At 39.4% G+C, this 13,908-nt stretch overlaps 2 protein-coding genes and 1 pseudogene across 2 annotated transcripts; 2 read left to right on the top strand and 1 right to left on the bottom strand.

Moving 5' to 3' along the window:
* Window positions 1-2,763: 2,763 nt before the first annotated feature.
* LOC103318842 (putative aldo-keto reductase 1) lies at window positions 2,764-6,408 on the top strand (annotated as a pseudogene).
* Window positions 3,216-4,375, bottom strand: LOC148921221 (uncharacterized). The gene has a single exon (XM_089052269.1). The coding sequence runs from the start codon at window positions 4,239-4,241 to the stop codon at window positions 3,429-3,431; it is 813 nt and encodes a 270-aa protein (XP_088908395.1). The 5' UTR covers window positions 4,242-4,375; the 3' UTR covers window positions 3,216-3,428.
* Window positions 6,409-6,890: 482 nt separating the features above from the next.
* Window positions 6,891-13,740, top strand: LOC103318631 (perakine reductase-like). The gene is made up of 7 exons (XM_008220035.3): window positions 6,891-7,060; window positions 7,240-7,410; window positions 7,532-7,735; window positions 12,636-12,808; window positions 12,983-13,079; window positions 13,203-13,356; window positions 13,478-13,740. Exons 1-7 carry the CDS (start codon window positions 7,001-7,003, stop codon window positions 13,669-13,671), a joined length of 1,053 nt encoding a protein of 350 aa, XP_008218257.2. The 5' UTR covers window positions 6,891-7,000; the 3' UTR covers window positions 13,672-13,740.
* Window positions 13,741-13,908: the final 168 nt, after the last annotated feature.

The following is a 13,908-nucleotide window of genomic DNA, read 5'->3' as shown; positions in this document are numbered from 1 at the left end:
TCAAGACCTAGTAATCTGCTACTACATATGGTCTGCACTCTTGTCACTTCCTAATTTCATTTTTCTTTTACTTATTTCGATCCCTGATGTTAACATTTGGCTTCTTTTTGGAAAGAAAAGAAAGAAAAAAAAGTGAAGCCATTCGAAGTGATTTCCAACTCACTGAATTAATTTCAAGCAAATAAAAAAATCCTACCTTAACGGCTAATATATATTAGAATGAGTGATAGCTATTGTTGATGAACAAATTAAAGTACAAAATAACTATGGTGTGAAATATGGATAAATCTTCTCGAGTGATCAAACATAATAACACGTTGAATTGATCCGGAGATAATTACACACAATTCAAAAATGATTGAAATTGCCGATTTAAGTTTCAACAATCAAAATGACATGTACTTAGACTTGTAATACAAATCCGATATGCAATGGCAGAAACAACAAATTCATAAAAAAAGCCAATTTGTTTTCATTAAGTTATTTTCCAATTTATTTCTTCATCAATATTACAGTTCGGGCGGTGGTCCATCTCTGTTGCTTTCTGTACCACTCTCCCGTGCGCCGCTGCTAGCTAACCCACACACCGTCGTGGTTCTCTTGGTCAGTTTTTTAATTATTTATTATTTACCGAAACGTTTTGGTCACAAGAATATTTGGAGTTCTCATTCTCAACACATAAGAACTCTGGAAAAATCTTTTTAATATTATTTTAAATAGAGAAAATGAAACAAAAATACTCAGACCGGGAGAATTAAACGTGTCACTACACATATGGCATCGCAGTTATATCCGCGTGGCATGACAATGTGCAAGGGTCAATTTCTTACAGCAGTAGTGCAACTCAACACTTGTCGAAAAAGGTTATTATATTCATGCTTTCCGTTTAATTAGTTTTGACTTTTTATTTTGAGAGATTCATTATTATATCCAATATAAAAGCGTAAATTATAAAACAAATTCTATATAAAATAGACTTTAGAAACACACCCAAAGACCATTTACAACATAACAAAAAGATTTTTAACTTCTTTTAAATTACAAAACTGCCATTAATTTATTAAAACAAATCTAATTCCAAAACCTTATAAAAAAAAACTCAAAACACTCAATAGGACATCAAAGTAATTTAATAATTAAAATTAAAATCAATATGACCAGCTATTATTTTTTGAATTTCTTTTGAATTTGTTTATAAAAATAAAATTATGTATAATTTATTTATAATTTTAGTGCTAAAAATATATAAATGACTAAATATCTCTTTTATTTTTAACAAAGTGCCTACTTGCTTTGCAGGCTTGCAAAGCTGCAGAAAAACTTGTATAAAACAAGAATAATACTATTTTACTATCCCTATTAATCACAAATTAACATGTAAAAAAGTAATCATGCATGATAAAATAACACTATTCATCTAAGTGTTTCTTGTAGCGCAGAGGTTAAGATAAGACAAGACCCACATTAAGAGATAAAGAAATCACGAATTCCTCCTCTTAATTGTTTAGTTTGTAAAATATGGCAATATTTGAGCAGCAGGAGTCAATGTCATGCCTGGAAATTACACTAGAATGGCCCTGTCCCTCGAGATGTGGGCCTATCAATCAATCATCAAGGAGGTTTTGAATCACATTCTTCGATACTACAGATGTTTATCGACCCCACACTCGAGGCCAAGGTAAAATTCCAATACTTACCATCACTCTAAATCAATTACGTGTCCCCAGTGTCAGTTCTTTTTACCTCTTTCAGAACAAAAAAACCTTACAATGTGATGGGAATAACAATTTTTGCTATTCTGACTAATAATACAACGTGTGAAAAAGTTATCATACGAGCAATTGCACACTTTTACAAGAGAGTTTCTCAAGGCATCGAATGAGACAATTGCCTAGAGAAAAGGTCCAATTGGCTACATAGCTAGCTAGTCTCAACTCAACTATGTTCATGTAACGAATAAGCTTTCTGGAAACTCGGTTATGTTTCAGTCATGGACTTTGATCATAGGAATGACATCATATCCACTGTTCAATGGAGAAAAAAAGAAGAAGCCAAGAACAAGGTTTTGTTTGCAAACACACCACCAATGAAAAATGGCAAAATTACAAACTAAGACGTACTAGTAGCATACCAAACTATTTTGGTGCTTCTTCATCTTTCTGGAAATGGATTGGAACTAAATAAATATGAAGTGCAAAAGTAGCCTCCACCGATTTTATCATTTTTTTTCCTTTTTTGATTACAAGAGAGAAAAAGGACCGAAACAAACCAACTAAGAATCAATAAAATCCCTTTCCATCAAAAAAGAAAAAAAGCCTTTATCATCCCGATCACATTCATAACACAGTCAGGGGAGAGTGAGTAGGGGAAATCACAAAGCAAATGAAAATATCAAACATATAGAAACTCAAATGCGCAACATTTTGTTAAGATTATAAAATTGGTTTTATTAGTGAGTGAGAGCTGGACAACTTAATCTAAAATAAGGAGAGCGGGAGGAACACGTTGGGATTATTATGATATAACTTATGCAAAATGCGTGCCTCATGTTTTATACAAAAAAAAAGTTGACATAGACTCAAGAGTTTCATTATGAGATGCAATTTGGATGTAGGTCGTCAATGATTACCGATAAGAAACAGCACTAATGTTGACACAAAATATAGAACATAACGACTAACTGTTTTGGTCGTCCTGAACCAGGCTGTTCTCTGAACCAAGTAGGGAGGAAAAAGAACTGAAGAAAAGCTGAAGCACAATGGAATGGCTGAGGAGCAGAGAGTCCAAATTCCTAGAGTGAAATTTGGAAGTCAGGGATTTGAGGTGAAACACATTTCAGATACTTGATAAGTTCTATATGTGTTCAGCTAGTATTTCTTTATCAGTTTCTTTAGTTTATATGTGGTTTTCTGCATAATGCACACGTCATATTTAGTGAAACTTAAAATCCACTTCATACTCTTGAAAATCCCAGGAGTATGAAATCATACTGAGTTCAAAAGCAGAAGCTAGAGTATAGACAGAGCAAAAATATGAGCACGGAAACTTGTTCTCATGAGGCATCAACAATCAACTTTTAGATTAATTCCAGCAGAAAAACAAGACTAAACTTAATGATCCCCCATTTCATTTGACTTGATAGAAACTAAACTAGCAAGGTCCTGCTCCTCTCCTACAGAGATTCCACTCATTCACAAAACATACTAAATAGAAAGTTTGCAACAGAAAATTTTCACTTCATTGTTCAAACACATAGAAATCCCAAACACGTCAAATGAAAACATCTATTCAGTCTAAATCAGAAGAGAAAGTAGGTTCATTTCACATTACTAAGCCAGCTACCTCATCACCCACAAACAAACATTCAGGATTTCACTCAAGAGTTCAAAACAAACAAAACTAAACATATAGGATAAAAGTACCAATCATCACTGTTGCTGTTGGTTCTGCTGGTTGGGTGGAGGAGGCGGCATGCCTGGACGAGGCGGTCCATACACAGGAACACCACCACCGGGGGGAGGAGGCATTCCGGGACGGGGCGGCGGCGGCGGTCCCCTCATCATCTGAGGCGGAGGTCCCATCGGCCTCTGCCCGAACTGCATTGGTGGTGGTCCCGGGAATTGCTGCGGCGGGCCCGGCCCACCAGGCCTAGCAAACTGCGGAGGAGGCACCCCAGGCGGAGGCCCCCGCACCATTTGCGGCGGGCCCTGTCCAGGGTACGGAGCCATCTGACTTGGAGGTGGCCGAATCACCGGCGCAGCCGGGTACGACATGGGCGGCGCGGACATCTGCGGCGGCCGAGAAATCTGAGGCTGCATCATGCCGGGGGCGGGCCCGCCGACGCCGCGAACCGGGCCGGAGAGACCTGGCTGGGCCTGGGCGAGCGGGGCGGTTGGGATGCCACGACCGGCGGCCCGGCCGACTCCCGGGCCTGCTAAGGCGGCGGCGCTGGCGGCCTTGGCGCGGGATTCTTCCTGGGGAGGTGGGCCCTCGACAGTCATGGAGACAACCTCTTCGCCGCGGAGGAGGACGAGGCCTAGGGTTCGGCGGTCGTCGCGTTCCTCGTTCTTGTTGCCTTTGAGAGGAGGGAGCTTGCGGAACTCCTCGCAGTCGCCGAGGACGAGGTTCATGTGGCGGTCGAAGGCCATGAACTTACCGACGAGCTGACGACCGTCCTGGATCGTCACCCTCATGCGGTAGTTTATGAATTGCAGCATCTTGGAGCTCTTCGACATCGACATTGTGACGAGGGCTCGTGAGGTCCGAAATCCCTAGTCACTGTGCTTCCCAGGGTTCAGGGGTTTTAGATTTTAGGTTTTAGGTTTTCGGATTTTGATTTTGATTTCTAAACGACGGTTGAATTGAAGATGTGCCTGCCTGTAGTATTTTAATATTTAGGACTAGGAGCTATCTTTGCTTGAAAAATTTGGCCGTCTTTTTGGATTGGGCTTGGTTACAAACTGATTGGGCTTATGTCTAAAAAGCCCTAATTTACAGTAAAACAGGGGAGGCTCTGTTTCTCAGTGAATGAATTGTTGTGTTTGTTATAACTTACATGCAGGTTTCCCAGTTGGGATTTGGGTGTATGGGGCTTACTGGGATCTATAATGCTCCAGTCCCTGAAGAGTTTGGAATATCAATCATCAAGTACGCATTCGATAACAGAATTACATTCTTTGATACATCAGATATTTATGGGCCTCATGCTAATGAAGTTTTGATTGGAAAGGTAAATTCTGATCCCAATGCCTTATTCTTTTCAAGCTGATTCCTAATGACAATATAAATCACAATTGAACATGGAGGGAAAGCAATAGCAGTTAAAAGGTGCAATTTTTCTTGTACAGGCAAACCTCACTCACTACTGATGACTTGCTTTGCATGTTGATATGCTTGCATTGTAGGCCATTCTATGTTGTTTTAGTATTTGGAGTGTTTCAGGCATTGAAGCAGTTGCCTCCAGAGAAGGTTCAGTTGGCTACAAAGTTCGGCATTGTAAACTTTGAATCTACTCAAGTTATAGTAAATGGCACTCCTGAATATGTTCGCTTGTGTTGCGAGGCCAGCCTCGAGCGCCTTGGCGTTGGCTACGTTGATCTTTACTATCAGCACAACAGTCCCCATACAGGACACTGTAAGTGTTACCTATTTTCCCTCCCATTTTAAAGTGCAAAGTTCAGTTTTCTCTTTTGTTTTCTAAATCATGATAGATGAGCAATTTGAAGTTGAAGATTTGCTTCAACCCTTTACTAGTAGCAGTGGTGTAGGGATTTCTCAACTTTTTTATTGAACTATTTATACTTGCCTATTGTAGATGGAGGAACTAAAGAAGCTGGTGGAAGAGGGGAAAATAAAGTGCATTGGATTATCTGAAGCTAGTCCAGACACAGTAAGGAGGGCACATGCAGTTCATCCCATTGCTGCTATACAAATGGAGTGGTCCCTTTGGACTCTCGAAATTGTCCCACTTTGCAGGTAACCCTCATCTTATATACCAATTCCAAAAAATGTGTGGAGAAACCACACATGCTTTCATACAACTTTACCAATTTACATGCTTCCATTGAACTTTTATACCAGTCTACTTTTGAGAGGAATTCTGGATGATTTCTGTGCTGCTTGCTTTGGTTGGCAGTGTTTTCGGAATCCCCAGTGCTGTACAGCATGTATAGGATTAGTTGTATTTAGTGAAACGATGAATCAAAATAATGAAAAGTTTGTTGTGCTTGTTGGAACATAGGGAACTTGGAATTGGGATTGTCCCATACTGCCCTCTTGGTTCTGGATTTTTTGGTGGCAAGGCAATTGTGGAAAGTGTACCTGCAAATAGTTTTCTGGTAACCTATCAAGTTCTTTCATTCTAATTACTATATGATAAAGAGCATCTTGCTCAGATTGATGCAAGCCCTTGAGAAAAACAAGATCCTTTATGGTAGAATACAAAAGTTGGCTAAAAAGCATAGATGCAATGCAGCACTGCACAACTCGCCCTTGCATGGATTCGCAGTCAAGGTGATGATGTCGTACCAATCCCTGATACGTTCCCCTTTCCGTCCTGATCTGCCTCAGTCATCCAATGTGTTATTCATACGTTGCAGCATCTGTGATAATAAGTTCACTCTAGTCTGATGCATTACGAACCAATATCAGAATCATGACATTTTGCTGACCTCTCCTTGTGTTTTTGTAGGGACAACTAATTTAAAAAATCTTGTTGATAACATTGGCTCCTTCTCAGTGAGACTCACCAAAGAAGATATAAAAAGAGATTTCTAATACGATACCTCTGGACGCGGTGGCAGGGAAAAATGTAGCTGATAATTTTATTAGCTGCTCCTGGAAGTTTGCAAATACACCAGCAAAAGACCATCTTAGATAGATGTTTGCATATGCAATCTGGTCTGCAAATTTCCTGTAAGAATTTGTAATCCTGCTACAACTGAGAGCAGCAAATAATCGTAAAAAACCACTGATACTGCTACATCATACATGTGTGTTACTTGTCTGATTCCGATATTGGTTTGCAATGCAATTGAACTTCTTTGATGCATTTATGGATGTGAATAAAGTGCCAATATTTCAGCATAATTTCTTAGTGAACCAAAAATGAATTTTCCAGTTTTTGTGCTAGATCACTTTGTGGGGAGAGGGAGACAATGAATATGTGGGGGGAAAGGGAGATGCAGACAAATTTTTTTAAAAAAGATGACTTCTTGTTGGAGTCAAGAAGTCAACGTTACTTCTTTGACGCAGGCCTACCTTGACTGTGTGAGGTGAGGTGTCAAATTTCTGGCCAATTGATTTTTACAATAGCGGCGTGGCAAGCTCACATTTAAAACCAGCCAAAAGCCAGCACAGAACTTCGTAGCAGAGAATCAAATCCCATAAAATAACGATAAACTGTTTTGGCTGGTCTTGAACTCATACAAGCACCGAATGGGGAGGAAAAAGACGAAGACTTGGGAGTGAAAACGAAGAAGAAGAAGAAGCAGAAGCAGAAATGGCTGAAGAGCAGAGATGCCAGATTCCAAGAGTGCAATTGGGAAGTGAGGGATTCGAGGTTCAGATCCTTGATTTTAAGTTTCGAACACTCAACATATTATTATCACAAGGCTTCTCTGGGTTCTGTGCTTTGGCTTTTTAGATTAGGTGTTTAGATTGGCACTGGTTGTATTGGGTTGGTTCCGAATAAAAGCATTGCTTGTTTCACTTTCACAATAAATACATTTGTTTTTGCAGGTTTCCAAGTTGGGATTTGGATGTACGGGGCTCACTGGAATCTGCAATGAGGCTCCAGTCCCTGAAGAGCTTGGGATATCAATCATCAAGTACGCATTCGATAAAGGAATAACATTCTTTGATACATCAGATGTTTGTGGACCGCATACTAATGAAGTTTTGATTGGAAAGGTTAGTCTGCTCCCAAATGGTATTTTTCAAGGTGGTTCATCTCATAAGAACATTCAGTGCTGGATTTTGTGGTGTGGGTGTGACTTGTTAGAGGACTTAAAATTTAGCATAAGTGTTTCAGGCATTGAAGCAGTTGCCTCGATATAAGGTTCAGTTGGCTTCAAAATTTGGTGTTGTAAGATTTGAGCCTAATCAAGTTGTTGTAAATGGCACTCCTGAATATGCCCGCTCCTGCTGTGAGGCTAGCCTGAAGCGCCTCGGCGTGGACTACATTGATCTTTACTACCTGCACCGGATAGACACATCAGTCCCCATAGAGGACACTGTAAGCCCTCTTTTTATAGCAATCTGAATTGTTTTTCCTTTTCAGTTTCTCTGTTTTTTTTTCTTCTCTAAATCATCATAGTGTCCTGATGAAGAAGGAAATAAATATTAAAATAAAATGAAAGAAATGACGGGAAAATTTGAAGAAAATGAATGAAAGAGAAAATGAGAAGAATTCTCTTTCATGCACGGCCACCAATTAGTTAGGAACGTTTGGCTATAAAAGAAATTGCATTCTTTCAGTTAAATGCATCCCTTAGAAAACCAAAACATAGAGAGTTTTGAGAGATAAGAAAACCTCACTTGTGTGAGAGAAAAAATCCTCTTGAGAGAAAAACCAAGAGAGAGTTTAGCCACCGGTGTTTGGTGAGATTATTATTGTATTCCCATTATTTTTTCTTAGTGGAAGATAGAGTGTTAATTTTGCCTATTTTATTTACACAAGGCTGGGAGAAGTCAGATCCTGTGAGTATCATATTTATTTATTGGCTCTTTGATTTTTTGTCGTCTTTCCCAACAAGTGGTATCAGAGCTTCGGCTCAAAAATTATATTATTGTGTAATTTAAGATGGAGGAGTCATCGTCATCATCATCAGCAACAATGTTAAAATTGACTGCATCCAATTACTCCATTTGGAAGCCAAGAATGAAGGACATCCTTTCCTGCAAGGATTTGTATGAGCCCCTTCAATTGCTGGGACAAAAACCAGAGGGAAGTTAGACGATAAATGGAGCATTCTGAATAAAAAAGTTGTCGGACAAATCCAACAATGGGTGGATCAAAGTGTGTTCCACCATGTGGCACAAGAGACGGATGCATACAGATTATGGACAAAATTGTCGTCCATGTATGAGCGGAAGACCGCTTAAAATAAAGCATCGGTTATCCGACGGTTGGTAAACCTTAAGTACAGAGATGGTCAAAGTGTTACCGAGCATCTCAGTGACTTCCAAGGTTTGATCAACCTGTTGACGAATATGAAGATGGTGTTTGATGATGAGTTACAAGCACTAGTGTTACTCAGTTTTTTGCTTGATAGATGGCTCGAGATGAAGGTCCAAGACAAGAAAGGACCTAGAATGTTACCATTGTGGCGGGATAGGCCATATGAAGAGAGAGTGCAGGTTGTTTAAACTAGAGCAAGATAGAGGTAACGAAAAGAGTGATGCCAAGCACACAACCGCAACTACCTCTGGTGGAAATGAAGTAATTATTCTATGTGGTGATGGTTTCGTTAATTTTTCCTCTCAAGATACATGCTGGATAATGGATTTTGGTGCATTATTTCATGTCACCTCAAGGAGGGACTTCTTTACATCTTACACCAATGAAGATTTTGGTAATGTGAGGATGGGAAATGACAAATTGTCCAAGATCGTGGGAAGATGAGATATTTCCCTTAAAACCAACACAAGTTGTCACTTGGTCCTCAAGGATGTGAGACATGTTCCAGACATGCGTCTCAATCTAATCTCCACTGGATTACTTGACGATGAAGGATACACCAATGTCTTTGCTTAAGGGAAATGGAAACTCAGCAAGAACTATCTTGTCCTAGCATGAGGGAAGAAGGAGAACACCCTATACATGACACATGCAAAAGTCAGTAATGGGTACGTAAATGCTCTCGCAGAAGACTCAATCGAGCTATGGCATAAATGGCTCGGTCACATGAGCGAGAAAGGACTGCAAATTCTAGCCAAAAGAAAGGCACTGACTGGGATGAAGAAATGCATGCATATAAAATCATGCATGCGTTGCTTGGCTGGAAAGCAACATAGAGCTTCATTTCAACATGGTCATGCACAAAGAAAATCCAATGTATTAGATATTGTGTACTCTGATGTTTGTGGTCCTATGACCACTAGTACTCTTGGTGGTGTAAGATATTTTGTTACCTTCATTGACGATCATTCCAGGAAGGTATGGTCTTACGCACTTAAAACAAAAGATCAAGTGTATGAAGTTTTCAAGCAATTTCATGCTAGCGTTAAACGAGAGACTGGTAGAAGCTTGAAATGTATTCGCACTGATAACATAGGAGAATATATGGGGATGTTTAGAAATTACTGTAGAAGTAATGGAATCAGGCATGAACGATCTGTTCCGAAGACTTTTCAGCATAATGGCATAGCTGAGAGAATGAACAGAACAATTGTTGAAAGAATAAGAACAATGTTATCTCATGCCAAGCTGCCCAAAAGCTTTTGGGGTGAAGCCCTGATGACTATGGTTGATCTAATCAACTTTTCTCATTTAGCACCTTTGAATGGTGATGTCCCGAACAAGTTCTGGTCGGGAAAAGACGTTTCATACAATCATCTGAAAGTTTTTGGTTGTAGAGCTTTTGTTCATATTCCTAAAGACGAGAGATCCAAGCTCGACGCAAAGTCAAAAGAATGTATCTTCGTAGGATATGGGAATAAAGAATTCGGTTACAGGTTATGGGATCCTGTAGCTAGAAAGATTATTAGAAGTAGAGATGTTGTCTTCTTTGAAGATCAGAACATTGAAGACATTCGAAGATGTGATAAACCTGATAATCTTAGAGAATATCCAGCTAACTTAGATCCAGTTCCTTCTCCATTGGAGCACAATCACGAGTGAGATGAATCCAATGATACTGATGATCCAGCTAGTGATCCTATTATAAATGAACCAGTTGATGATGACATGAGTGATGATCATACAACTGATGGTATAATAGATGATGCAGCGGATGAGGGGTTAGAAGCATAAATCCATGAAGAGCCAACGGCTGAATTCCAACCAAGAAGGTACAGAGACCTCCGAGTAGGTATTCTCCAAATGATTACGTTCTCCTAACAGACGGGGGAGAACCAGAATGCTATGAAAAAGCATTGACTCATGATCAACAAGATGAGTGGTTGAAAGCCATGCATGAAGAGATGCAATCTCTACATGAGAACCACGCATATGATCTGGTGAACTTACCAAAAGGTAGAAGAGCACTTAAGAACAAATGGATGTATCGACTAAAGATGGAAGAAAACAACTCTAAGCCCAGATTTAAGGAAAGGCTAGTTGTGAAAGGTTTCGGTCAGAAGAAAGGAATTGACTTTGAAGAGATTTTCTCACCCGTAGTGAAGATGTCATTCATACGGGTTGTACTCGGTTTGGCCGCAAGCCTGAATCTCGAGATCGAACAACTAGATGTGAAGACAGCTTTCTTCACGGAGATCTTGAAGAAGAAATCTACATGGAGCAGCCAGAAGGTTTCAAAGTCAAAGGAAAAGAAGATTTGGTATGTCGGCTGAAGAAGAGCTTATACGAACTTAAGCAGACACCTCGACAATGGTACAAGAAGTTTGATTTCTTCATAATTGAACACAGATATCGGAGAACTACTTCAGACCATTGTGTATTTGTGAAAAGATTTGATGATGGTGAATTCATTATACTTTTTTTCTATGTCGATGACATGTTAATCGTAGGACAAAACAATGACAAGATTAGCAACCTGAAGGAAGAGTTGAGCAAGTCTTTTGCTATGAAAGACTTAGGACCCACAAAACGAATCCTCAGTATGAGTATATCCCGTGATAAAGAAAATCGGAAGTTGAAGTTATCACAAGAAAGTTATATCGAGAAGGTACTAAAGCGGTTTAACATGGATAAAGCAAAACCAGTTTCTACTCCATTTCCTAGTCACTTCAAGCTTATTTGAAAGCAGAGTCCTACATGTGAGAAAGAAAAAGAAAACATGGCTATGGTGCCATATTCCTTAGCTGTTGGTAGTCCGATGTATGCGGACATGGCACGACTCGGTGTTGTAAGCGATTCTGTCTAAACCAGCAGAGAGCATTGGAATGCGTGAAATGGATTCTCGGATATCGAGGTGGAAAACTGAATTGATTGGCTACAGATGCGACATGGCGGAGATCTTGATTCGAAAATCTACTGGGATACCGATTACATTTTCATAGGGAGCGTTTCGTGGCAATCAAAGTTACTGAAATGTGTTGCTCTATCAACTACAGAGGCAGAGTTTATTGCAGCTACTGAAGTGTGCAAAGAAATGCTCTGGATGAAGCGATTTCTACAAGAATTAGGACAAGAGCAGCATAAATACATTTTGCATTGTGATAGTCAGAGTGCGATCCACTTGAGCAAGAATCCGAGTTTTCACTCGAGGTCGAAGCACATTGATGTGCGATATCACTGGATATCTGATGTATTGGAGTTTAAGCAATTACAGCTTGAGAAAATCCATACTTACGCCAATAGTTCAGATACGATGACCAAGTCCTTACCTAAGGACAAATACGAATTTTGCAAAGGAGCAGCTGGAGCCCTCCACCTAAGTCGGGAGAGGGAGATTGATGGGTTTCCCTCGTTAATGGAGAGAAAAAGAAGGAAATAAATATTAAAATAAAATGAAAGAAAAGACGGGAAAATTTGAAGAAAATGAATGAAAGAGAAAATGAGAAGAGTTCTCTTTCATGCACGGCCACCAATTAGTTAGGAACGTTTGCTTATAAAAGCAATTGCATTCTTTCAGTTAAATGCATCCCTTAGAAAACCAAAACATAGAGAGTTTTGAGAGATAAAAAAACCTCAATTGTGTGAGAGAAAAAAAAACAAAAGAGAGTTTAGCCACCGGTGTTTGGTGAGATTATTATTGTATTCCCATTATTTTTTCTTAGTGGAAGATAGAGTGTTAATTTTGCCCATTTTATTTACACAAGGCTGGGAGAAGTCAGATTCTGGGAGTGCCATATTTATTTATTGGCTCTTTGATTTTTTGTCATCTTTCCCAACAGTTGGAAGTTGTGGATTTACTCCAATTCAACTCTTCCTTGTAGCAGAGGAATTGGGATTTCTGTACTTCTTGTAATTTTAATTAAACTATTAATCCTTGCTATTTTCATAAGGGTAGATGGAGGAGCTAAAGAAGCTGGTGAAAGAGGGGAAAATAAAGTACGTTGGATTATCTGAAGCTAGCCCAGACACAATAAGGAGGGCACATGCAGTTCATCCCATAACTGCTATACAAATGGAGTGGTCCCTTTGGACTCGTGAAATTGAGGAAGAAATTATCCGACTTTGCAGGTAGAGCTTTACACATGGTTGGATTTGATACATACTCATCCTTTTGCTGGTAGAGGATCCTGCACCAAGTTCCTGTCAAATGAAGCTTGCTTTCGCAATTTCATTGTAATCCTCTTTTTTCTTGTATAAGAATGATTAATGTGCAGAAACTCTGTTGTGTATGTTGGACCATAGGGAACTCGGAATTGGTATAGTGCCATACAGCCCTCTTGGTCGTGGATTTTTCGGTGGCAAGGCAGTTGTCGAAAGTTTACCTGCAAATAGTTTTCAGGTAACCTATGTTAGAGATTTTTATGCATCTCCTTAAATTCAAGACAGCTGCAAATTTCTTCTAGTTGCTTATGAACTATGAGAATAAGCTTGGTTATTTGAAGGCCAATCAATTTGTAATCAGGTATCAAATCCTCGTTTTCAAGGAGACAACCTTGAGAAAAACAAGATCCTTTATGGTAAAGTGGAAAAGTTGGCTGAAAAGCATGGATGCACCTCTGCACAACTCGCGCTTGCATGGATTCTTAATCAATCTGATAATGTGGTACCTATCCCCGGTGCGTGCGTGCCCCTTGCCTTATTGCATGTCCATGATGTTAAAGGCAAATTCTGTTACTTTTTCTTCTTTTTATCTTTGTGTAAACTGGGCAAACTGATCTCTCCTTGTGTGTTTTGTAGGGACAACTAAGATAAAAAATCTTGATGCTAATATTGGTTCCTTGAGCGTGAAACTCACGAGAGAAGACATAAAAGAGATTTCTGATATGATACCCGTCAACGCGGCGGCAGGGGATAGAGTTTCTGATAGTCTCATTCGCTGCTCATGGAAGTTTGCAAATACACCACCAAAACATGGCAAAACACCATTTTGATGTTGTTGATTCTTAAACGTTTGCATATGCAATTATCACTGTGATTTTGAGTTGGGTATGCAACGCTAATATTCAGCATCATAAATTCATAATAAAGATCATATTGATCGAAGGTCCATTTTGAAATTGTAACACTCATGAACAAGAACAAAGGTCCGGGACTAATTTTCCCAGTAACAGTTGCAAATTCTTCCCATTAACAGTAACTAATTTTCCCATTTTGAAAGTAACTTGAAA

This window comes from Prunus mume, linkage group LG1 (assembly GCF_029339155.1).
Source record: "Prunus mume cultivar Tortuosa linkage group LG1, ASM2933915v1, whole genome shotgun sequence".
In the NCBI taxonomy this organism is placed as follows: domain Eukaryota; kingdom Viridiplantae; phylum Streptophyta; class Magnoliopsida; order Rosales; family Rosaceae; genus Prunus; species Prunus mume.
The sequence above is the reverse complement of the archived record's forward strand: the minus strand, read 5'-3'. Positions and strand labels throughout refer to the sequence as shown.

Excerpts from the sequence above, each read along its gene's own strand:
- LOC103318631 (XM_008220035.3), top strand. The coding sequence starts at position 7,001 with ATGGCTGAAGAGCAGAGATGCCAGATTCCAAGAGTGCAATTGGGAAGT. Across the intron at positions 7,736-12,635 it reads CAGTCCCCATAGAGGACACT|ATGGAGGAGCTAAAGAAGCT; the intron begins GTAAGCCCTCTT and ends TCATAAGGGTAG. Across the intron at positions 12,809-12,982 it reads GAAATTATCCGACTTTGCAG|GGAACTCGGAATTGGTATAG; the intron begins GTAGAGCTTTAC and ends GTTGGACCATAG.
- LOC148921221 (XM_089052269.1), bottom strand. The coding sequence starts at position 4,241 with ATGTCGATGTCGAAGAGCTCCAAGATGCTGCAATTCATAAACTACCGC.